The sequence below is a fragment of the Oratosquilla oratoria genome, unplaced genomic scaffold (genome assembly GCF_046742065.1).
Source record: "Oratosquilla oratoria isolate Oo_2021 unplaced genomic scaffold, ASM4674206v1 SCAFFOLD50, whole genome shotgun sequence".
Taxonomy (NCBI): domain Eukaryota; kingdom Metazoa; phylum Arthropoda; class Malacostraca; order Stomatopoda; family Squillidae; genus Oratosquilla; species Oratosquilla oratoria.
Window position 1 is genome coordinate 1,668,460 of NW_027467714.1, and position 27,484 is coordinate 1,695,943.

General features: G+C 42.2%; 1 protein-coding gene across 2 annotated transcripts in view; it reads right to left on the minus strand.

Moving 5' to 3' along the window:
- Cul1 (cullin 1) overlaps positions 1–27,484 on the minus strand; it is a 398,967-nt gene that overhangs the window by 33,560 nt on the left and 337,923 nt on the right. For both annotated transcript variants that reach the window (XM_076182129.1, XM_076182130.1), the window contains one exon: positions 6,602–6,784. In XM_076182129.1, coding sequence (XP_076038244.1) covers positions 6,602–6,784 — 183 coding nt within the window. The remainder of the gene's footprint in view (positions 1–6,601; positions 6,785–27,484) is intronic.

Genomic DNA, 27,484 nt, shown 5'->3' on the forward strand with positions numbered 1-27,484 from the left:
AGGTGCTTAGAGTGAACACATTAAATGAAAAGGAAAAGGAGTACAAGAAGCTGAAGGAGAAGTGGGAGGGAGTGAAGGAAAGAGTAGAGCTAGGAGTGGAGGAGGAATGGGGATGGTTCAAGGAGGGAGTCGCAAAGTGTGCAAAGATGGTGTGTGGAACAAGAAGGACAGGAGGAATTAGAAGGAAGGGTAGTGAATGGTGGGATGAGGAAACAAAGAAGGTTGTAGAAGAGAAGAAGCGAGCTTTCACAGATTAGTTACAAAATAGGACGAGGGAGTCATATGAGAGGTACAGAGAAAAGAAAAGAGAAGTAAAGCAAAAGGTAAAGGAGGCAAAGAGGAGAGCAGATGTGAAGTGGGGTAAGAGTATGACAGAAAATTTTGAAAGTAATAAAAAGATGTTTTGGAAAGAAATTAAGGGAGGAAGAGGAGGCGAATCAAGTAGAGAAGAAAAGGTAAAAGGTGCAGATGGAGAGATGATAATGGAAGAGAAGGCAGTAAGGGGAAGATGGGCAGAATATTTTAGGGAGTTACTAAATGTGAAGGAGGGTAGGGAGGAAAAGATAGCTGCAGTGGGAAATGTGAAGGAGGGTAGGGAGGAAAAGATAGCTGCAGTGGGAAATGCTAAGAAAATGACCGTGATGAGTGAGGTAAATGGAGGACAAATAAGGAAGGATGAAGTGAAGGCAGTTGTTAAGATGATGAAAGCAGGCAAGGCGCCTGGTCTGGATGGATGCCACGCAGAATGTCTAAAAAAAGGAGGTACAGTGATGGTGGACTGGATGGTGAGGCTATTTAATGCTTGCTGGAGAGAGGGTAGAGTGCCGGAGAACTGGAGGAGTGCCTGTATAGTTCCACTTTACAAGGGAAAAGGGGACAAGTGTGAATGTAGTAGTTTCAAAGGGATTAGCTTGTTAAGTGTAGTTGGGAAGGCTTATGGGAGGATCTTGATTGAGAGGATTAGAAGAGGAACAGAGGGAGTAATTGGTGAGGTGATGAGATGTACAACGTGATGAGATGTACAAGGGGAGAGAGTGACAGTAGGCTGGAAGTGAGCATTAAGGGTGAGAAACTGGAGGAAGTGGACAGTTTTAAATACTTGGGTGCGAATGTGACAGGAAAGGGAGGAGTGGGGGTAGAGGTAGAATGTAGATTGAGAGAAGCAAGTAAATGCCTTGGTGGATTAAAAAGTGTAATGAGAAACAGACATCTGGGAATGGATGCTAAGAGGAGGTTATATGAAGGAGTGATTGTGCCAACAGCAATGTACGGGGCAGAAACATGGAACATGAGAGAGAAAGAGAGAAGGAGTTTGAATGTGTTTGAGAAGTATGATAAGGGTTACTAGGCTAGAGTGAGAAATAAGGAGATGAGGAGGAGAACAAGGTGGAAAGGGAGCTGGGAGATAGGATGGTTTGGACAAATGGAAAGAATGAGTGAAGAAAGATTAGTAAAAGAAGTGTGGAAGGCAGAGGTGGAAGGAGTGAATATGAGGGGGCGTCCTAGGATGAGATGGATAGATGGGGTGAAAGGGGCTTTACAAAAGAGAGGAATGTCTGTGGAGGAAGGACGGGAGAGGACGGGAGAGGACAGAAGATAGGGGTGAATAGAGAGGGGTTGTCTATAGATGAGGCTTAATGTTTTTCAGATTTTTCTGTATTTTAGGCATATATAATAGAATGTATATTCATTTTATATTGTTACATGCTTGTGCTAGTCAGTGATAAGGCACTGGCACGCGTATACTCTCGCATAGAGAAATTATTGCAGGATCCGTGTGTAGTGTTAGTGCACATGGACTCATGGAAGTAATAAAAAATAAAAGTAGCTTTAAAAAACAGAAATACAAACAAAAACGTGTATGAACTTCTGAACCTGTTAATAAAAGTATCTAAATTACATTAATAACACACAGCATTGTTCATGGGATCTCACACGAACATCAACCTCCTGTTTTTTTGGGCAAATACATTGATTACACTGTCTATTTCAATATTGATTTCATTGTGAACGCCGAGTAGCGCCAGGCCGTTGAGGCGATCTTGACCCATAGTATTCCTTAGGTAGGTCTTCAGTCGCTTCAGGGTTGAAAATGAATGCTCGGCCTCTGCGTTCGAGACTGGGAGCGTGATCAAAACTCGGAAGAGCTTGGCCAGGTTCGGATACATTCGGGTCTGGGCGTGGGCAAGGGCATCTCCAATGGATTCGAACTTCATTGTTGTTGAATACCAGCACTCTGCTTCCACCTTCACGAGGCTCAAGGTCTCGATGTCAGCCTCATAAACCTTTGCCGCTTCCAGTACAGCAGCAACATCTCCGTCAGCGCTGCTGAGCAGATTCTTGATTTTGAAGCCAACAGGAATAGTATCATTCCCGAACCGGGTCTGCAGCTCAGTCAATACATGGTCGAGGAATGGGACATATACAGATCTTCGGTAATACTCCTCAGCTGTCTGGAAGGGTAAATTCGCTCGCTGTGTTTGGCGCTTGCAAACTCGAGGTAGAGAAAAGGTGTGTGATGAACTGATCTCCTGGAGAAGCCCCTCTACCTTCTTGAGGATGTCCTGGAAGCTGGTCAGTGCACCTTCCCGGGTCTTGTTTAGATGCGTCACCACATCACCAATCGTAGCGTACGCTGAGACTAGATCGACCATAGGGGACTGCAGGGCTCGGCTCGGCTCCACAGTGTGAGCTAACACAGACTCAGCGACGGCGAGACCAATCAGAAAGCGCAGCTCTAGGATTGCTATTAGTAGTAGTCCCGCCGTCGCGTCCGAGTTGCTCTCGTTCTCCAGAAAGACGATAACTGGCAGGAATTCCATAAACACAATGACTGAGTCGTGTCGCTCAACCCATCTAGTAGCGCAGAGGGTGACCAGCTTCTTCCACTTCGTGGACGTGTGGTCTTTTACGAGCTCAGTAAACCTCATCGAGCGCATGTTTGATGAATAGATGTAGTTATACACCTTGCTGAGAGTCTGGAGAGCGAGCTTTACCTCCTTGGTGTCACAGGCCTTGGTCAAGACAAGGTTGAGACGATGACTGAAACAATGAATCGTCTTTGCGAGCGGGTATTCTCGCACTACCACAGGTGCACACCCGCGAAACTTTCCCATCATGGCACTGGCACCATCAAAACAGAGGCCACGGCAGTTGCCCATGTTCTAACTGCCTCCTAATAACCGTAGGAGGCAGTTAGAACCGTAGAAGTACGATTTGATATCTTCCTTGGCCGACCAGAGCGATGCTTTGGAGCACGAATGATGTCACTTCCTTCGTCTCGAAATTTCTTGGTCCACTTTTGCACTTGACGCACTCCAATTCCCACACGAGTAGCAATATCTTTACACTTATAACCCTCCTTATAGAGGGTTATGATTGTAACAACTGTGTCTCTTTCCAGCTCTTTACCACTTCCCATTACGGAGATATCAAGGCACAAAAACAGAGACCACCGCAAAAAAAAGACTACTCTCCGTGAGAGATGTTTAGAAACTGACTCCATGTGACATTGAGTGCTCCTAAACAGAGTTGCCAAATAGTGTGTATTGTCTCGGCTAAATACGGGTACAAACGCTAGCATTGAAAAATAGCGAAAAGTTTGGGTGGAAAGTTGTATTTTTCGCATGTTTTGAGTTTAGGGGAAAGTTGGGGCGCCTATAATTTTGCGCCCAAACTTTTCGCGGCTACTGTAGGTGACAATACAGGTATGTTAAATGGCCAACAAACGTGGTATATCTCCTCTCTATCCCTTTTCAGCGCAACTGAGACACAACCCTGGCAACCCTACAACACGCGCATCACAAAACAGATAAATGGAATTAAACAAATGCCAAACACAGCACAATTCCGCCCAAATACCGCACATATGCTGTCAGTTTATTTAACCCCGGACCTGGCAAAACATCAGAAAGTACTAAAATCGATTAAATGACATCCTTACAATGATTCATGGAAGAGCAAATTTGGGGGGGGGGGCTTCAGACCCCCCCCCTGGATCCGTGCCTGGTGCCAAGATAGGAGGGAGGAAGGAGGGTGGAGGGGAGTGGATTATATGGGAAATGAAATGGGTGGGAGTGATTTCTATGCCTTTTTCTTTTTGGCTACCCCACGTGTAAGGGGGAAAAAGCCTTTGGTATATGTATGTATGTATGTAAAAGTAAGGTGATGAGATGTACAAGGGGTGAAAGTGGCAGTAGACTGGAAGTGAGCATTAAGGGAGAGCGACTGGAGGAAGTGGATAGTTTTAGATACTTGGGTGCAAATCTGGCAGGAAAAGGTGGAGTGAAGGTGGAGGTAGAATGTAGATTGCGAGAAGCGAGTAAATTCCTTGGTGGATTAAAAAGTGTAATGAAGAATAGACATTTGGGAATGGATGCTAAGAGGAGACTGTATGAAGGAGTGATTGTGCAAACAGCACTGTATGGGGCAGAAACATGGAACATAAGAGAGGAAGAGAGAAGGAGTTTGAATGTGTTTGAGATGAGGTGTCTGAGAAGTATGATGGGGGTTACTAGGCTAGATAGAGTGAGAAATGAGGTGAGGAGGGGAACAGGGGTGGAAAGGGAGTTGGGAGATAGGGTTGATGAAAGAGTATTAGGATGGTTTGGACACATGGAAAGAATGAGTGAAGAAAGACTAGTAAAAGAGGTATGGAAGGCAGATGTGGAGGGAGTGAACATGAGGGGACATCCTAGGATGAGGTGGATGGATGGGGTGAAGGGGGCTTTGACAGATGACAAGGGTGAATGGAGAATGGTTGTATATGGATGATATTGTGATGCATGAGGTGGAATGGGTGGGGGGATGGGGGGTGAGGTAGTATGTGTGAGCAAAATTTGACGCAGCCCGAAGGGGTTTCTCCCTGTCTTCTCCTTTTATGCGTGGGGGGACGGAGAGGGGGGGTCGCCGATTTAATAAAGCGGCCTTGCTGTGGATGTGCTGTGTCTTGCGACACTGCTTCTGACCTAGGGCAGTGGACAGGGTGCAGGGATGACCTGTCATCCAGGAGGTGCTAAGATAAGAGGGAGGGTGGAGGGGTGTGGAGTGTATTCAGGGATGGAATGGATGAGAATGATTTTATGCCTTTTCATTTTTGGCTACTTCCCTTGAAAGGGGGAAAAAGCCTTGATATATGTATGTACTCTAAAATAGACTGACTCATTACAGAGTGATCTGAACAAAGTCTGGGAGTGGAGCAAGAGATGGGAGGTAGAATTCAACATCAAGAATTGCAGTAAAATTGAATTTAGGAAAAGCAAGAACAGAATATCAGGACAGTAAAAAATTGATGTAAAAGAAGTAAAGAAAGTAAATTCTTAAAGGGACCTAGGAGTAATCATCACCAAAGACATGTCGCCTGATAAACATATAAATAAAATAGTCGGAGAAACATACAATTTGTTGAGATCAATAAAAGTGGCCTTTAAATACCTGGCTAAGGAAATGATTAAGAAAATATTACAAACACTGATAAGGCCAAAACTGGACTATGCAGCACTGATATGGTCACCCAGTACAAAAAAAGAATATAAGAAATTAGAAAGAATACAAAGAGCAACGACAAAGATGGCCCCAACACTTTCAAACCTGACATATGAACAAAGACTGGCTGAACTGAAATTACCGAACCTGGAACAAAGAAGAGAGCAAGGGTACCTACTAACCATCTACAGAATGACAAAAGGAAAAGAACGCTTTGACAGAGAGGACTTATTAAAGTGGGACAGAGGAAAAACAATAGGACATGCAATGAAACTCAAAAAGGACAACTACAGAGGAGACCTGAAAAAGAACAGCTTCCCACACAGATAGATATATGAAACAAATTGGATGAAAAAATACTGTGTGCAAACACAATACAAGAATTTATTAACAAACTTGATCTTGTGAGATACAACAACGGATCACCACAAGCATAGTTCCCCTTCCTGTAAACAGCTAGGTAAATACAACATTAATAATACCCTCTTAGCTTTGGTATAGGGTTCATACTTGTTCTTTAGTTTCTGTTTAAAAGAGTAAATACAGCTGAAAGAGATTTGGACAATAACAAATCTCCAGATTAAAGATGGGAGAGCTTTAAGAGATCATAGGAGCAAATCAAGGAAGACCACATGTCTAAAGGATATGAAGAAATAGTTTTCCATATGGACGCATAAATACCTGGAATAGCTTAGGAAGTGACATAGCCCAAGCTCAAACAATACACAAGTTCAAATCTATATATAATAATTGAAAATCAAGGATATAGATTAACGAGTTAAACACCATATGAGGACGGAGCCTTTATTTGTACGACGTTTTGCTTATTACAGCTTTTTCAAGTACAAGTTATTGTAATAAGCAAAAAGTCGTACAAATAAAGGCTCCGTCCTCATATGGTGTTTAACTCGTCAATCTTGTCGGCAACTGCCACTTTCATGAAAAATATATATTAAGTTGGAACCCAATACCCAATAAATGTGGCTCCTTTTCCTATACATTACAATTAGGTAAATACATACAACAAAAGGTTCTTTCCACCCTGTAAGGAAGTGCCCTTACCAAGGCATACAACCACAATAACAAAGACTTATCATAAATAAAAATATCCAAATACCTTCATCTCCTGCTTCATAGGAACATTGATGTTTACTCGGAATTTCTTATTCTTGTAACCAAGGAACAGATTGACTTGGGATTCCATTGTTACTTCGTCGTCATCATCACTTACAAGTAGTTTACATTTCAATAAAATCTGGACAACTTGCAAGATAAATTCCTGTGAAATACCAGTCATTTCCTGATGGAAAAGAAAAGACAAACATTACTATAATACTATTGCTGATGCAAAGAAAAACCTTACCACAATTAATGCATTTCCTGAAGTAGCTCAATCTGTTGCCCAGATATCTTTGCAGGAAACCCATGGCTCCAAAATAACCAACAACAGCTACCTGAAAAGCCTATGGGTCATTCAAGAAGGATGTACTATTGTCAAGGGATAGTATGGGGCAGTGTCTTCTGTGTATGTGATAGGCGAGTGATATATGAGTGTGGGTACTGTCTTTATTGGTTCCCAAGGCCAATCGTCTACAGTTGCTGCCTGCAGGGCCCAACATATCCTACATCCCCCCTCCTCAAGATATCAATATACTTCATTCATGCAGTATATTAAACAAAAATGACATTGATTTTGCACACATACACACATTTGCCATATGCATAAACGACATGGACGAAGGAGTTGAATGTTATATGAATTTCTTTGCAGGTGACGCAAAAATATTAAAGAAAGTATCAACAAATGAGGACTGACTCATTACAATCAGACCTGGAAAAAATCTGGAAATGGACTCAAAAGTGGGAAGTGAACTTAAATATCAAGAAGTGTAGCATAATGGAGTTTGGAAAAAGCAAAAACAGAATTTCAAAAAATTACAAAATTGGTGAAAAAGAAATAAAAAAAGCGCACTCGGAAAGGGACCTTGGAGTGATAATCAGCAAAGACATGACACCGGATAGACATATAAACAAAATAGTCAGTGAAAACTACAACCTACTAAGGTCAATGAAAGTGGCATTTGAACACTTGGATGAGGAAATGATTAAAAAAATATTAGTCACATTGATTAGACTAAAACTGGAATATGCAGCAACACTATGGACACCCGGTACTAAAAAGAATACAGGGGGTCACCGCAATTCGACAGGGATGGGGCGATCTATCATCGGTCGAACCTGGGTTTTGTCAAATCATGATGCAGTTTTTCCCATAGGAATACATTGTAATTAGGGGGGATAGGGACCGACCTCCAGCCCAGACCCCCCTAAAATATCACTATGACCTCTGAAAAACACTTAGACTGAATCAGTAACATTAAAGGCTTCATTTATATCTAATTTTGTTTATTAAACACATTAAGCTGCTGTACAGTACATTTTTGGTGGTGGATGTTGTGGCCTGCAAGTCCTCCCACAGTTACAAGGCACGCTCCTGCACGAGCCCCATGCTGATCGGCATCTTGCGTTGTGTCCTGTCCACTATCCACTTGATCAACATGTCCTCCATCGTGTCGAGACGGGAGTCCCTTCAGCCATGGAGAACAAGGAAAGTCGTGGACAATGTTGATGCAGTGGCCTGGCGGTACTTGTCTCTGTTCTTCCAAATCGTTGATACTGTTGATCTTGGGACACCCATTTCCACTGAAACGGCAGAATGCCATACCTGCCTCACAATTTCTTATAAGCTCAAGCTTATCTTTGAAATGCAGGAAAGCATGTTTCTTAGGGGTGCGGCCAGGGGTGGATTTGGCGGCATGGTGGAGGTGGAACAGCAGAGTGGCTTGCCTCAACGATGGCTGGGGCGAGAGTGTGACAGAGTGGCGCATCGGGAGTGGCGGCAAATTCAACCGGGTGGGTAGCGTGCAAGATTTGAATGTCGAATTGTTGAGTCTGGCTGTCGAACCTTGAGGGTTGGGTATAAATTAGCTACTGTCGAATTTGCGATAATACAATTGTGAACGGTTGAATTGCGGTGACCCCCTGTATAAGGAAACTAGAAAGAATACAGAGAACAACAACAAAGTTGGCACCAGCTCTTTCCAAATTAACATACGAACAAAGATTATCGAAGTTAGAACTACCAACACTAGACCAAAGAAGAGAAAGAGGTGATCTGCTGACTATATTTAGAATCATGAAAGGAATGGAAATCCTTGACAGAAAAGATTTACTAAAAAATGACTATGGAAAAACAAGAGGTCACGAAAAAACCTCATAAAAGGAAAACTACAGAAGAGATCGGAAAAAGAATAGCTTCCCACACTGAGTGCTGGATATATGGAATAACTTAGATAAAGAAACAGTTTGTGCAAATACTATTCAAGATTTTAAGAAAAAACTTGATGCTGAGAGATACGAAGACGGGTCATCACAAGTATAGCTCCCTTCCTGTATAATACAACTAGGTAAATACACACACACACCGGTCGAAGTGACAGTGAAGTTTGGAACTCCAGGAAAACTTCAACTTTCATCAATCTCAACAAGGGAGTACCTTTGTTGTATTAGTAAGGAAGGGGAAAGCTCGTGGTGTAGTGGGAAGGTGAAGAAAAAGGAGAAAGGGAGGGATTACTGAGGGAAATGGAAGGAAATGAGGAAGGAAACAAATGGGCTCCCCTGGACGTCAGAAGAAATGTCAACAAGAGGGCTGCAGACGATGGAGGTGAAGTTGAAAATATCAGTAAAGACACTAAAATTAAAAATATAGATAAGAACAACACAATAGAAAGTGGAGATAATATTTTCCATGGATTTAATGAGGGAAGGGATGCCAACCTCCCTCAATTAGCAAGTCTAGAGGAAAACTAGAGAAAATGATCGAACACTACGGATTACGCAAAGAGTTGAGAAATTGGAAGAACTACAGAAGAACCAAAAGCTAAATAAAGAAATATAAGAATTAAAAAGACAGTTAAAAGAAGTAAAAGATAAGAATGAGGAATTAAAGGAGAATAATAAAGAGAATAAAGAGTCCATAGCAAAAGAAGTACAGGGTTGGAAAAAAGTCCAAGAGAAATACAAAATTGTATTTAGAGAAATAGTGACACAACAGATGAAAGAAAAAACTAAGGACACAATTATTAAAGTGGTGAGAGAGAAGGCGAATATAGTAAGTGACTTAGCGGATAAAAAGAAATCTATAATTATATTAGGGATGGAAGAGAAGCATAATCCAAATAGGACTAAAAGAGTAAAAGAGAAGGAAAAGGTAAATAAGATATTAGAAGTAGTTCAAGAGGTTGAACAAGAAACTGGGAAAGAAATTGAAGAAATATATAGAATAAGAAAGTACAATACAGATAAGACCAGACCAATTAAGGTTAAATTCAGGTCACAACCTATTGGAAAGTAGTGGATATGAAAGTCAGGAAATGGTTCATAGCAGAGAAAAACGGAAGGGAAACAGAAAACACGATGGAAGCAGCAGAAAACTAAAAGTGTCTTACACAAATATAGATGGCTTAATAACAGGCTTGAACAAACTGAATGATTATCTGAAGGAAAAAGAACCGGACATAATAGGAATTGCAGAGACAAAACTGAAAGGTCCACTACCACCCAACAGTGTAGGACATGGTGCATATAATTATTGGATTAGAAACAGAGAGGTAAACATTGGGGTGGAGTTATGTTCCTGACTAAGAAGGATATGTGAGGAATGTCACAAATGGAGAGAATAGAGATGATTATGATGGAAGTGGAGGACTGTGATGGGAAGAGCAGGAAGTTTGTAGTAAATTATATGCCTCTTAAAACGGCTTCATGGGAAGACACAAGGATAACACTAAGATAATGGAAGATGGAGGAAGAATAGTTATAATGGGTGACTTTAATTGTAAAGAAATCTGATGGGAAGAGATGGCAGTGAAGGGTGGAGACGATCTATGGGGAAATGTACTACTTGATATGATTATAGAACATACAATGATACAATGGATACAAGAGAAACTAGGTATAGAAATGAGGAAGAACCATCAAGACTGGACCTAATAATCACATCAGAACCCGAAATAGTGGACAAAATTGAATATAAGACACCAATAAGTAAAAGTGACCACATATTGGTTGAACTGGAACTGAGGAAAAAACATGGAAAAAATGAACAATATAGAAAGGAAAGATTGATGTATGGAAAAACAAATTTTGATAAAATAAGAGAATTCTTTAAAAAATCAGACTAGGAAAGGATACACAAGGAGGAAACAACAGTAGAAGAGAAATGGAATATTTTGACAAAAATTTATAAGTGGCAAAGTATGTTCCAAGACAAAAACAAGAAAAAGGATATGTAAAGTGTTGGTATGACAAAATATGTAGGGAGTTAAAAGACAAAAGGGATAAAGCTTGGAGAAAGAAAAATGAAAAATGGAAAATATATACTAGTTATAGAAATCAATATGTACAAGTGTGCAGAGAAAAGAGAAAATACAAAAAAGATGTCATAGAAAAATGTAAAGATCGACCAAAACTATTTTACAGATTTGTAAACAACAAACTAAAAAATATACAAGAATTAGAGAAACTACACAGAGGAAATAAAAATGGCAGAAATTATGAACATGCATTTTAAATCAGTGTTTACGAGGGAGAACATACAACTTAAGAGATATCAAGTGGGAGGAGAAAGTCCCCCCTATGAGATAGATGTGACAAGGAATGAAATAATGAATCACTCTAGTAATCTCAATGTTAGAAAATCGCATGGACCAGATGAAATGGCAAACTGGATTTTGAGAGAATGCAGGAATGAACTAACAGACAAAATACATAGTCTAATAAGCAGTTCATTGAAAGAAGGAAAAGTTCCAGAGAGTAGAGTAAAAATACAAAGGGGATAAAACTTGGATAAAATTATAAAAAAAAAAAAATTAAAAAAAAAAAAAAAAAGGAAAACATAAACTAGTTATAGAAATCAATATGTACAAGTGTGCAGAGAAAAGAGAAAATACAAAAAAGATGTCATAGAAAATGTAAAGATCAACCAAAACTATTTTACAGATTTGTATACAACCAAAAAACAAACAAGAATTAGAGAAACTACGACAAGGAGTTGAATACACAGAGGAAATAGAAATTATGAACAAGCATTTTAAATCAGTGTTTATGAGGGAGAACATACAACTTGAGATATCGAGTGGGAGGAGAAAGTCCCCATGAAAGAGATAGAATTAACAAAGAATGAAATAATGAATCACTCTAGTAATCTCGATGTTAGAAAATCGCATGGACCAGATGAAATGGCAAACTGGATTTTAAGATAATGCAGGAATGAACTAACAGACAAAATACATAGTCTAATAAACAGTTCATTGAAAGAAGGAAAAGTTCCAGAAAATTGGACAAGAGCAAATATATTACCAATATATAAAGGGGGAAACAAGGAAGACCCTACTAACTATTGACCGATCTCTCTTACAAGTACAAAGCAAAAATTTGTGAAAAATTATCAAAATTAGATGGTTAAGGCATTTGGAAAAAAAAAAAAAAAAAAAAAAAAAAAATGTACTAAATCCAAGGCAATTTGGATTTAGACAAGGATGATCATCCATCACAAACTTAATGTGTTTCTATTCAAGGCTAACTAATGTAATACAAGAAAGAGATGGATGGGCTCATTGTGCATTTCTAGACCTGAAAAAAGCTCTTGATAAGGTGCCACATAAGAAACTGCTAAAGAAATTAGAAACTGCAGGAGGAATACAAGGCAAATTGCTGAAGTGGATGGAAGACTTATTGCATGAAAGAAAAATAAGAGTGGTGATAAGAGATAAACACTCTAATTGGGATGAAGTGATTAGTAGAGTTCCACAAGGAACAGTTCCAGCCCCAATAATGTTGGCTATATATATATATTAATGATATGGATAAAGGAATTGAAAGTTAAATGAGCTTCTTTGTGGACAATGCAAAATTGTTGAAAAAAGTGAACACTGTAAAAGATTGTGAGTAACTGCAGAGTGATCTCAATAAAGTGTGGGAATGGAATAGGAAGTGGGAGATGGAATTCAATATTAAGAAGTGTAGTACAAGGGAATTTGGAAAAAGAAAAAAGAAAAAAATAGTAGGATCATATAAATTGGGAGAGGAAGAAATTAAAAAAGTAGAAAATAAGGACTTGGAAGTCATTATTATGAATAATATGTCCCCTGAGAAACATATAAACAAAGTTTTTGGAGAAACTCATAATTTAATAAGAACAATCAAAGTGGCATTTACATATGTGGATGAAGAAATGGTAAAGAAAATACTAGTCACTTTGATAAGACTAAGTTTTGGAGTATGCAGCGACGATGTGGTCACCAAGTACAAAAAAATGTATAACAAAACTTGAAAGAATACAAAGAGCAATTACGAAATTGGCACCAATACTCTCAGAACTATAACTATCATATGAAGAGAGTGAGTGGAAGGGTGGTGAGGTAAACACCAGGAACCGTTGGAGTTTTTATTTCTAACGTTTCGTCCTGAAAGGACTTCCTCAGAGTGTACACAAACAAATAATTGACAGCTTATATACCCACAGCTTCACCCGTTCCTCCCCGTTCGTCTTCGCTCCTCATGCACCCCCGTTCGGCATCACGAAGAACCAAGCTGGCCGTTACTCTCGCCAACTTTACAAATCCATCATGGTGGTTGCTACATGGATGTAAATTGATATAGGCTGCCTCAATTACTTTTCTTCTCTGTTTTGTTAGACCTTTATGCAGCACCTCTGTTCTTTCCCAATCTGGTAGGTGGCCAAAGTTGTCAAGGTGGACCACTAACGAATTTGATGTTCTGTGAGCTCTGATGTCGCTTTTGTGTTCATAGGTACGTTTCTTTATCCCTCTGCTGGTTTCTCCAAAATAACTAATGGGACAGCTTTTACATGGAATTTTGTAAATCAAGCTGTTCTCTACTGTATCGGCTTTACTATTGTTCTTACTCCTCACAATCTCTCCTATCCTGGTACTAGTGCCGAACGCAATTTTTAGCACTGCTCGGGTGAACAACTGTTCCATTTCACTCGCGCGTCTTGAGTTGGGGACGGACAAAAACCCACCACTGTCACCCACACTCTCTCCCCTTTTATCCCCTCTGCTTCTTTTACTTATTCTTAGGGCCTTCTCCCTCAATCTGTGTAAAAGACCTTCTGGATATCGTAGTTTTTTTAAAATATCAAAAATGTGATTGATCTCTTCCTGGAGGAATTCCTCACTACATATTCAGAAAGCTCTCAGGAAGAAACCAATGACAATTCCACTTTTAATTCTGTCGTTGTGGGCCGAGTAAAAATGCACGATGTCATCCTTGTTGGTGCTTTTCCTATAAACTGAGAATGCGGTCTTATTCCCTTTTCTCCACACCACCGTGTACAGGAAGGCCAATCTATTATTTTCTTCATGCTCCATTGTGAACTGAATGTCATGTTCTATCCCGTTTAACCTATTCAATTTTTCATTGAGATCAGTTTCCTTCGGAGCAACGACCAGTACGTCATCTACGTAACGCATCCAAGTGGAATCCTGGCCCATTACGTTCACAAAATGATCCCTTTCTAACAATTCCATGTACAATGAGGCTAACACTGCACTTAAGGGACTCCACATTGCGAGAGACTAGCAAAACTTGAGCTACAAACATTAGAGCAAAGAAGAGAGAGAGGAGACTTGATAACTATTTATAGAATCATGAAAGGCATAGAAACTATTGATAGAGAGGATCTAATAAAATAGGATAGTAGAGATACAAGAGGACACGGAAAGAAAATCAAGAAAGATAGTTATAGAAGAGATCTGAAAAAGAACTACTAGACGTTTGGAACAAGTTAGATGACAATGTGGTGTGTGCAAAAAGATATGAAGACGGGACACCACAAGTATAGCTCCCCTTCCTGTAAATTCAACTAGGAAAATACACACATGCAGGGATCAGAACGGAGGAGGATTGCAACTCATTACAGCAAGACTTGGACAAGATCTGGAAATGGACTCAAAAGTGGGAAGTGAAATTCAATGTCAAGAAATGTAGTATAATGGAATTTGGAAAAAGTAAAAACAGAATATTGAGAGATTATAAAATTGGACACATGGAAAGAATGAGTGAAGAAAGACTAGTAAAAGAGGTATGGAAGGCAGATGTGGAGGGAGTGAACATGAGGGGACGTCCTAGGATGAGATGGATGGATGGGGTGAAGGGGGCTTTGGGGAAGAGGGGAATGTCTGTTGAGGAAGGAAGGGAGAGGACGGAAGACAGAGGTGAGTGGAGAATGGTTGTATATGGATGATGTTGTGATTGCATGAGGAGGAATGGGCGGGGGGGGTGGGGGGGTGGGGGGGTAGTATGTGTGAGTAAATTTTGACGCAGCCCGAAGGGATTTCTCCCCGTCCTGTCCTTATATGCAAGGGGGGACGGAGAGGGGGGGTCGCCGATTAAATGAAGCGGCCTTGCTGTGGATGTGCTGTGTCTTGCGACACTGCTTCTGACCCAGGGCGGTGGGCAGGGTGCAGGGATGACCCGTCATCCAGGAGGTGCTCAGATGAGAGGGAGGGTGGGAGGGGTGTGGAGTGTATTTAGGGATGAAATGGGTGGGAGTGTTTTTATGCCTTTCCCTTTTTGGCTACCTCCCTTGGAAGGGGGAAAAAGCCTTGGTATATGTATATGTATAAAATTGGTGAAGAAGAGGTCCAAAAAGTAAACTCAGAAAAAGACCTTGGAGTGATGATCAGCCAAGACATGACACCAGACAAACATATTAATACAATAGTCGGAGAAACCTACAAATTATTGAGGTCAATAAAAGTGGCATTTGACTATTTGGATGAGGAAATGATAAAAAATTGTAACTACACTAATAAGACCAAAACTCGAGTACACAGCAACACTATGGACATCCAGTACCAAAAAGAATATAAAAAAATTAGAAAGAATACAAAGAGCAACTGCAAAACTGGCACCAACTCTTTCCAAAATGACATATGAACAAAGACTGTCCAAATTAGAATTACCAACTCTGGAACAAAGAAGGGAAAGAGGAGACCTATCTATAGAATTATGAAAGGAATGGAAATTTTAGATAAGAATGATTTACTGAAATGGGACAATGGAAAAACAAGAGGACATGAAAAGAAACTCAAAAAAGATAATTACAGAAGAGATCTGGAATGGGGATGGTTCAAGAAGGGAGTATGGTTCAGGGAGTGAGTCACAAAGTGTGCAAAGATGGTGTGTGGAACAAGAAGGACAGGAGGAAATAGAAGGAAGGGTAGTGAGAAGTGGGATGAGGAAACAATTAAGGTTGTAGAAGAGAAGAAGAGAAGAAGCGAGCTTTCACAGATTGTTACAAAATAGGATGAGGGAGTCCTATGAGAGGTACAAAGAAAAGAAAAGAAGTAAAGCACAAGGTGAAGTAGGCAAAGAGGCGAGCAGATATGAAATGGGGTAAGAGTATGACAGAAAATTTTGAAAGTAATAGGTAAACGTGTAGTGGAGTGGAAGGAGGTTTCCTCAAGGATAATGTGGATGAAGGTGAAACTGAGAAAGGAGATGTGGGTCTTTGTAAGTGCATATGGGTCTGGCAGTGAGAAGAGTGTAGAAGAAAGGGAGGCTTTTCGGATAGATTTAAATGAGTGCATAGAGGGATTAGGGAGAAATGTCAATGTAATATTACTGGGAGACCTTAATGCTAGGGTAGGAAATGGTCCAATTGATGGAGTGGTTGGGAAATGTGGAGTTCCAGGAAAGAATCGTGGTGGATAGTTGATGGTGGAGATGTGTCTAGAGAGTTGATGATAGCAAATACAGTGTTTCGAAAGAAAGTCAAGCATAAGTACACATGGGAGAGGGTGGTGGATGGAAGGGTGGTAGATAGAGAATTGATGGATTATGTAGTGGTAGATAGGAGTATGATAGGAAGAGTTAAGGATGTACATGTGCTAAGGGGAGAGGGTGGGGGAATATCATATCATTTTTTGGTGGAAGGTAAGTTGAGAGTGGAGGATAGATGGAGAAAGAGGAAAAGGACAAAAGGTAGGGAAGTGCTTAGAGTGAACTCTTTAAATGAAAAGGAAAGGGAGAAGGAGTACAAGAAGAAGCTGAGGGAGGAGTGGGAGGGAGGGAGGGATAGAGCAGAGCTAGGAGTGGAGGAGGAATGGGGATGGTTCAAGCAGGGAGTCACAAAGTGTGCAAAGATGGTGTGTGGAACAAGAAGGATAGGAGGAAATAGAAGGAAGGGTAGTGAATGGTGGGATGAGGAAACAAAGAAGGTTGTAGAAGAGAAGAAGCGAGCTTTCACAGATTGGTTACAAAATAGGAGGGAGTCACATGAGAGGTACAAAGAAAAGAGAAGTAAAGCAAAAGGTAAAGGAGGCAAAGAGGAGAGTAGATGTGAAATGGGGTAAGAGTATGACAGAAAATTTTGAAAGTAATAAAAAGATGTTTTGGAAAGAAATTAAGAGAGGAAGAGGAGGCAAATCAAGTAGAGAAGAAAAGGTAAAAGGTGCAGATGGAGAGATAATAATGGAAGAGAAGGCAGTAAGGGGAAAATGGGCAGAGTATTTTAGGGAGTTGCTAAATGTGAAGGAGGATAGGGAGGGAAAGATAGTTGCAGTGGGAAATGCTAAGAAAATTACCATGATGAGTGAGGAAAATGGAGGAGAAATAAGGAAGGATGAAGTGAAGGCAGTTGTTAAGATGATGAAAGCAGGTAAGGCACCTGGTCTGGATGGATGCCATGCAGAATGTCTGAAAAAAGGAGGTACAGTGATGGTGGACTGGTTGGTGAGGTTATTTAATGTTTGCTGGAGAGAGGGTAGAGTGCCGGAGGACTGGAGGAGTGCCTGTATAGTTCCACTTTACAAGGGAAAGGGGGACAAGTGTGAATGTAGTAGTTTCAGAGGGATTAGCTTGTTGAGTGTAGTTGGGAAGGCTTATGGGAGGATCTTGACTGAGAGGATTAGAGAGGAACAGAGGGAGTAATTGGTGAGGAACAGTGTGGATTTAGAACGGGTAGAGGTTGTGTAGATCAGATTGTTGTGTTAAGACATATGTGAGAAAGCTATAGGAAAAGGGAAGGATGTTTTTTGGGCTTTTATGGATCTGGAAAAGGCTTAAGACAGGGTAAACAGAAAAGCGCTGTGGGAGGTTTTGCGGATATATGGGATAGGAAGAAAGCTTCTAGGAGCTGTCAAGAGTTTTTATGAGAGTAGTAGAGCTTGTGCTAAGATAAGAGGGAGGGTGGAGGGGTGTGGAGTGTATTCAGGGATGGAATGGGTGGGAATGATTTTATGCCTTTTTCTTTTTGGCTACCCCCCTTGTAAGGTGGAAAAAGCCTTGGTATATGTATGTATGTAGTAGAGCTTGTGTCAGGATTAGAAATGGAGAAAGTGAGTGGTTCGAGGTAAAGGTGGGACTTCGTCTAAGATGCGTTATGTCGCCCTGGCTGTTCAACTTGTACATGGATGGGGTAGTGCAAGAGGTAAATGCAAGGGTGGTGGGTCAGGGATTTGAGATGGTTAAAGAAAATGGAGAAAAGTGGGAGGTGAGCCAGCTGTTGTTTGCGGATGACACTGCACTTCTGGCAGGAACGGAGGAGGGATTGAAGAAGTTGGTGACAGAGTTTGGGAGAGTGTGTGATAGAAGAAAGCTGAAGATAAATGTGGGTAAAAGTAAGGTGATGAGACTGGAAGTGAGAATTAAGGGAGAGCGACTGGAGGAAGTGGATAGTTTTAGATACCTGGGTGCAAATGTGGCAGGAAAAGGTGGAGTGGAGGTGGAGGTAGAACGTAGATTGAGAGAAGAGAGTAAAGCCTTGGTGGATTGAAGAGTGTAATGAGGAATAGACATTTGGGAATGGATGCTAAGAGGAGACTGTATGAAGGAGTGATTGTGCCAACAGCACTGTATGGGGCAGAAACAGGGCAGTAGACATGGTGCAGGGATGACCCGTCATCCAGGAGGTGCTACGATAAGAGAGAGGGTGGAGGGCTGTGGAGTGTATTCAGGGATGGAATGGGTGGGAACGATTTTATGCCTTTTCCTTTTTGGCTACCTTCCTTGTACATACATACATATACCAAGGCTTTTTGCCCCTTACAAGGGAGGTAGCCAAAAAGAAAAAGGCATAAAATCATTCCCACCCATTCCATCCCTCAATACACTCCACACCCCTCCACCCTCCCTCCAATCTGAGCACCTCCTGAATGATGGGTCATCCCTGCACCTTGTCCACTGCCCTGGGTCAGAAGCAGTGTCACAAGACACAACATATCCACAGCAAGGCCGCTTCATTAAATCAGCGACCCCCCATTGCATAAAAGGAAAAGACGGGGAGAAATCCCTTCGGGCTGCGTCAAATTTTTCTCACACATACTACCTCACTCCCCATCCCCCCGCCCATTCCACCTCATGCATCACAACATCATCCATATTCAACCATTCTCCATTCACTCCTATCTTCTGTCCTCTCCCGTCCTTCCTCAACAGACATTCCCCTCATCCCTAAAGCCCCCTTCACCCCATCCATCCACCTCATCCTAGGATGTCCCCTCATTTTCACTCCCTCCACACTCTGCCTTCCATACCTCTTTTACCAGTCTTTCTTCACTCATTCTCTCCATGTGTCCAAACCATCCCAATACTCTTTCATCAACCCTATCTCCCAACTCCCTTTCCAGGTCCTGGAGCTGCAACGTCTACGTCGTGGGACCACCCCCCAACCCCAAGAGTTGGGGGCCAATCAGCAGCAACCACCCCTGGCCATCAGCTCTACGCAGATGGCACCGATCCCCAAGGAGGAGCTACGCCTACCTGGGGGAGTACCACAATCCTTTTTTTTCCAACACACAATGTTACGTTTTTTCTGCACTGAGGGGTCATTTTCCGGCGATCACCCCTCTTCTTCTACTTTTAGCCGGAGATGTAGAGAGCAATCCTGGGCCCACCACAAAATACACATGCCCAACATGCTCTAAACCCATTACTTCGAGCAGACAGACAAAGGGCTCAGTTCAGTGCAATATGTGCAAAAACTGGGCCCACCTCACTTTTACAACACTTGCTGACACAAACAAATACACAAACACTTGGACATGTTCTACCTGCCCTCCAGTAACCCCAATCCCACCTCCCCAACCACAGCCAACACCCTTACCCACTCCCAATTTCCCTTTGCCCTTACCCCCGATTAGTACTCCCCTTCCTTTGTCCCCGATCTCTCCTTTCCCCCCCTCTGACCCAGATCCTACACCTTCCCCACTACCACCCCAACCTCAACCCCAAACGGCAACATACAACACATACAAAACACACAACATCAACATATTACAACACAACATTGACGGTATTAACACTAAAAAACATGAACTTGAACACTTTCTTAAACAACACAACATACACATTGCAATTTTACAAGAAACAAAATTAAGACACTCACACAAAACACCATCATTTCATAATTACACCACCATCAGACAAGACCGGACTGACGGCAATGGCGGTGGACTCATCACCCTGATCCACCATTCCATCTGTTTTGTGGACACAAGTGCCACAACCAAAATTCTCCTCCCTACCACAGATAACACAACAGAAACCCAATCCATTCGTATCCGCACAGGCAACAATTCAACACTAACAATAGTTAACATATACATTCCCCCCCAATCATCCCCCACAGTTCCAAACACCTTCAGACCTCAACTCAGCCAACTAACCTCAATCCCCAACCTGATCATGGGTGGTGACTTCAACGCCAAGTCGTCTGCCTGGTTTGTCGACAACCCTGACACAGACAGAGGGCTTGATATACAGACTCAATTCGACTCATTGACTATCATGAACAACACGCATAATCATACACATATCCCATACCAAGCCCTCTACACTCCCTCCTCTCCTGATATCACCTTTTGCTCCCCCTGCCTAACCCCAACAACATCATGGAGAGTGGTCGGAGCCCTTGGCTCTGACCACCTTCCAATCATCATCACCACCAAAACAAGATGCACCCCAGCTGGCCACAGACACACTTACACCAATTACAAGAGAGCTAACTGGGAAGCCTTTACTGAAGAGACAGAACAACATTTTGAAACACATAACAGTACACCAATCACAAACATAAACAATGCTGTGCACGCTTTTAATACAATCATACAAAACGCAGACAAGAGATACATCCCTAGAGGCAACAGAAAATCACACAACCCCAACTTCACACCAGAAATCCAAGGCCTCATCAGACAACGTGACACACTTAAACACGATACCCCCACACCTATCCCTCAAAACATAGCAGACCAAATACAAACACTAAACACTGTGATTGCCAATAAAATACATGAACAAAAAACACAAAATTGGCAAAACTTTATCAATACACTTGATCACAAAACAAACACCAGCAAATTGTACAAAACACTCAACAGCATCACACTATCCAACACTAACACTACACGCTCTCACGCAGCAATAATCACAACAACAGATAATCTACCCTCAAACAGACAACAAGCAAACGCACTCATACGTCATTTTGCACAGACGAGCCATCTTACATCTCACCCTGACGACCGACGCACCATTCGACGTAAGAAAGACTTCCCCACAGACTCAGACTATACACCCTTCATAGACAGTCAGACAAAACTCATAATGCATAATCTCAAGCACTCATCTGCCTGTGGCCCTGATAACATAAGCAACATCCACCTAAAACACATTGGACCACAAGGTATACACACACTCACAAACATTGCAAACTACAGCTATTCACACAACACTATACCCGACATCTGGAAGCATGGTAAAATAATCACCATTCCAAAACCGAACAGACCCAACAATCCCAACATTGCACCGCCCAATCACACTTCTCTGCACCCCCTCTAAAGTCATTGAACGCCTAATACTTAAACTTGTCACACCATATATTCCCCTTGCTGACTCACAACACGGTTTTAGGCCACTACACTCCACAAACACTCTTCTGACAAACCTCACACAAAGAATTTTAGATGGCATCAATTCAGATAGGCCCCACCACAGAACACTTCTTATAACATTGGACATTAGTAAAGCTTTTGATGCTATCCCCCGCCACAACCTAACAAATAAAATATATAACACAGACATGCACAATAACACCAAAAGATGGCTGGCCAATTATCTGGCAGGCAGGAATGCTCATGTGTCATATAATGGCCAATCATCGCACATCAGAAACATTAAGAACGGAGTACCACAGGGCTCAGTTCTATCCCCCACATTATTTAATCTATACATGCATGACTTACCCACACCAGACACCTCAGAAATACAAATCTCTTCCTACGCAGACGACATAACAATCATATGCACACATCGTAACACAGACAAAGCTGCAGAAATAATCCAGCCTTACCTTGACACACTCAACACATGGTTCATCACAAACAGACTCAAAATAGCTCCAACCAAATCTACAGCAACACTTCTCACCAACTGGACAAAAGAACACAAATACATACCTCATCTCTACATCAACAACACTCTAATACCACACACAAACACACCGAAAATTCTTGGTGTAACATACGATACATCCATGTCTTTCAAACAACACCTCACAAACATAAAAAACAAATGCACACCTAGACTTAACGCACTTAAGTCAATCACAGGAACAACATTTGGACAAAACAAAGAAACTAATATAACAATATACAAACAATGCATACGCTCAGTGAGGAATTATGCGAGTCCTGCATGGGCTCCTAATCTCAGTGAGACACACCACAACACCCTTCAAAGCATACAAAACAAAGCCCTAAAAAATATTACAGGCTGCACAAATACATCACCTACAGACCATTTACACCATGAAACAAAAGTCCTCAAAGTCAAGGACCACCTCGACATGAGAGGCACACAAACACTTGCTGCAGCCACCACAAACACATCACACCCGCTACACTACATAGCAGAACACCCACACACACCAAGAAACATTAAAACTACACCCAAAGACCTTTATTACGCACAGAAACTCTCTTCTCTTCCTCCACAACCACCAAATACCAGCCTCCGGAAACATATTCATAATCATATCACTCACCGCTCCATTAACACACTGAAAGACAACACACTGCTGCATGCCAGACCCCCTGATATCCACCCTTCTGAATCCTCTCTCCCACGAAAGGACAGAGTCCACTTGGCCAGACTGCGATGCGGTCACCACCCAGCACTTCTAAGCTACCAGAAGAGGCTGGACGACCGTGTTGTGAACAGCTGCCCAGGATGTAACACTTCACCCCATACCATACAACACATAATGGAAGACTGCATTATACACAATCATGCACGCAAACAACACAACATACACTCTATAAAGGATTTGTGGGAAAACCCAGTTTCGGCTGTGGCCTTCCTTGAGGAGACGGGACTGCTCGGACAGACAGTCTAGGGAACGACAACAACAACAACAACTCCCTTTCCACTCCTGTTCTCCTCACCTCCTCATTTCTCACTCTATCTAACCTAGTAACCCCCATCATACTTCTCAGACACCTCATCTCAAACACATTCAAACTCCTCTCTTCCTCTCTATGTTCCATGTTTCTGCCCCATACAGTGCTGTTGGCACAATCACTCCTTCATACAGTCTCCTCTTAGCATCCATTCCCAAATGTCTATTCCTCATTACACTCTTTAATCCACCAAGGCATTTACTCGCTTCTCTCAATCTACATTCTACCTCCATCTTCACTCCACCTTTTCCTGCCACATTTGCACCCAAGTATCTAAAACTATCCACTTCCTCCAGTCGCTCTCCCTTAATGCTCACTTCCAGTCTACCGCCACTTTCACCCCTTGTACATCTCATCACCTTACATTTACCCACATTTATCTTTAGCTTTCTTCTATCACATACTCTCCCAAACTCTGTCACTAACTTCCTCAGTCCCTCCTCCGATCCTGCCACAAGGACAGTGTCGTCCGCAAACAATAGATGGCTCACCTCCCACTTTTCTTCATTTTCTTTAACTATCTCCAATCCCTGACCCACTACCCTTGCATTTACCTCTCGCACTACCCCATCCATGTATAAGTTGAACAGCCAGGGCGATGTAACGCATCCTTGATGAAGTCCCACCTATACCTCAAACCACTCACTCTCTCCATTTCTAATCCTGACACAAGCTCTACTACTCTCATAAAAACTCTTGACAGCTCCCAGTAGCTGTCCTCCTATCCCATATATCTGCATAACCTCCCACAGTGCCTTTCTGTCTACCCTATCGTAAGCCTTTTCCAGATCCATAAAAGCCCAAAAAACATCTTTCACCTTTCCTATAGCTTTCTCACATATCTGTCTTACCACAAAGATCTGATCTACACAACCTCTACCTGTCCTAAATCCACACTGTTCCTCACCAATTACTCCCTCTCTTCCTTTCCTAATCCTCTCAATCAAGATCCTCCCATAAGCCTTCCCAACTACACTTAACAAGCTAATCCCTCTGAAACTACTACATTCACATTTGTCCCCTTTTCCCTTGTAAAGAGGAACTATACAGGCACTCTACCCTCTCTCCAGCAAACATTAAGTAGCCTCACCATCCAGTCCACCATCACTGTACCTCCTTTTTTTAGACATTCTGCATGGCATCCACCCAGACCAGGCACCTTACCTGCTTTCATCATCTTAACAACTGCCTTCACTTCATCCTTCCTTATTTCTCCTCCATTTTCCTCACTCATCATGGTAATTTTCTTAGCATTTCCCACTGCTGCTATCTTTCCCACCCTATCCTCCTTCACATTTAGCATACATACATCTACCAAGGCTTTTTCTCCCTTACAAGGGAGGTAGCCAAAAAGGGTAAGGCATAAAATAATTTCCACCCCTTCCATCCCTCAGTACACTCCACACCCCTCCACCCTCCCTCTTATCTGAGCACCTCCTGGATGATGGGTCATCCCTGCACCTTGTCCACTGCCCTGGGTCAGAAGCAGTGTTGCAAGACACAGCACATCCACAGAAAGGCCGCTTCATTAAATTGGTGACCCACCCCTCTCCGTCCCCCCATTGCATAAAATGAGAGGACGGGGAGAAATCCCTTTGGGCTGCGTCAAATTTTACTCACACATACTACCTCACCCCCCATCCCCCACCCATTCCACCTCATGCAATCGCAACATCATCCATATACAACCATTCTCCATTCACCCGTCTTCTGTCCTCTCCCGTCCTTCCTCAACAGACATTCCCCCTTTCCCTCAAGCCCTCTTCACCCCATCCATCCACCCCATCCTAGGACGTCCCCTCATGTTCACTCCTTCCACATCTGCCTTCCATACCTCTTTTACTAGTCTTACTTCACTCATTCTTTCCATGTGTTCCAACCATCCTAATATTCTTTCATCAACCCAATGTCCCAGCTCCTTTTCCACTCCTGTTCTCCTCCTCACCTCCTCATTTCTCACTATCTAGCCTAGTAACCCCCATCATACTTCTCAGACACCTCATCTCAAACACATTCAAACTCCTCTCTTCCTCTCTTATGTTCCATGTTTCTGCCCCATACAGTGCTGTTGGCACAATCACTCCTTCATACAGTCTCCTCTTAGCATCCATTCCCAAATGTCTATTCCTCATTACACTCTTTAATCCACCAAGGCATTTACTCGCTTCTCTCAATCTACATTCTACATCCACCTTCACTCCACCTTTTCCTGCCACATTTGCACCCAAGTATCTAAAACTATCCACTTCCTCCAGTCGCTCTCCCTTAATGCTCACTTCCAGTCTACAGCCACTTTCACCCCTTGTAAATCTCATCACCTTACATTTACCCACATTTATCTTTAGCTTTCTTCTATCACATACTCTCCCAAACTCTGCCACCAACTTCCTCAATCCCTCTTCCGATCCTGCCACAACCACAGTGTCGTCCGCAAACAACAGGTGGCTCACCTCCCACTTTTCTCCATTTTCCTTAACCATCTCCAATCCCTTGCCCACTACCCTTGCATTTACCTCTTGCACTACCCCATCCATGTATAAGTTGAACAGCCAGGGCGACATAACGCATCCTTGACGAAGTCCCACCTTTACTTCGATCCACTCACTCTCTCCATTTCCAATCCTGACACAAGCTCTACTACTCTCATAAAAACTCTTGACAGCTCCTAGAAGCTTTCCTCCTATCCCATATATCTGCAAAACCTCCCACAGTGCTTTTCTGTCTACCCTGTCTTAAGCCTTTTCCAGATCCATAAAAGCCCAAAAAACATCTTTCACCTTTCCTATAGCTTTCTCACATATCTGTCTTACCACAAAGATCTGATCTACACAACCTCTACCTGTCCTAAATCCACACTGTTCCTCACCAATTACTCCTTCTGTTCCTCTCCTAATCCTCTCAATCAAGATCCTCCCATAAGCCTTCCCAACTACACTTAACGAGCTAATCCCTCTGAAACTACTACATTCACACTTGTCCCCTTTTCCCTTGTAAAGATTAACTATACAGGCACTCCTCCAGTCCTCCGGCACTCTACCCTCTCTCCAGCAAACATTAAATAGCCTTACCAACCAGTCCACCATCACTGTACCTCCTTTTTTCAGACATTCTGCATGGCATCCATCCAGACCAGGTGCCTTACCTGCTTTCATCACCTTAACAACTGCCTTCACCTCATCCTTCCTTATTTCTCCTCACTCATCACTCTCATTTGCTTCGCATTTCCCACTGCAGCTATCTTTCCTTCCTTATCCTCCTTCACATTTAGCAACTCCCTAAAATATTCTGCCCATCTTCCCCTTACTGCTTTCTCTTCCATTATCATCTCTCCATCTGAACCTTTTACCTTTTCTTCTCTACTTGATTTGCCTCCTCTTCCTCTCTTAATTTCTTTCCAAAACATCTTTTTATTACTTTCAAAATTTTCTGTCATACTCTTACCCCATTTCACATCTGCTCTCCTCTTTGCAACCTTTACCTTTTGCTTTACTTCTCTTTTCTTTTCTTTGTACCTCTCATATGACTCCCTCGTCCTATTTTGCAACCAATCTGTGAAGGCTCGCTTCTTCTCTTCTACAACCTTCTTTGTTTCCTCATCCCACCATTCACTACCCTTTCTTCTATTTCCCCCTGTCCTTCTTGTTCCACACACCATCCTTGCACACTTTATGACTCACTCCTTGAACCAACCCCATTCTTCCTCCACACCCAGCTCTACTCTCTCCTTTACTCCCTCCCACTCCTCCTTCAGCTTCTTTCCGTACTCCTTCCCCTTTTCATTCAAAGAGTTCACTCTAAGAACCTCCCTACCTTTTGTCCCTTTCCTCTTTCTCCATCTATCCTCCATTCTCAACTTACCTTCCATCAAAAAATTATCTGATATTCCCCCACCCTCTCCCCTTAGCACATGTACATCCTTAACTCTTCCTATCATAATCCTATTTACCACTACATAATTCATTAGTGCTCTATCTACCACCCTTCCCTCCACCACCCTCTCCCATGTGTACTTATGCTTGACTTTCTTTCGAAACACTGTATTTGCTTTCATCAACTCTCTTTCTAGACACATTTCCACTATCAACTCTCCACTACGATTCTTTCCTGGAACTCCACATTTCCTACCCTAGCATTAAGGTCTCTCAGTACTATTACATTGACATTTCTTCCTAAATCCTCTATGCACTCATTTAAATCTATCCAAAAGGCCTCCCTTTCTTCTACACTCTTCTCACTGCCAGACCCATATGTACTTACAAAGACCCACATCTCCTTCCCCAGGTTCACCTTCATCCACATTATCCTTGAGGAAACCTCCTTCCACTCCACTACACGTTTACCTATCTCTTCACTTACTAGAATAGCCACCCCTTCCCTCCCTCACCCTCTCTTCACTCCTGATAACCTCCCACTTACACTCCCAAACTTACACTCACCCTTCCCTTTCAACT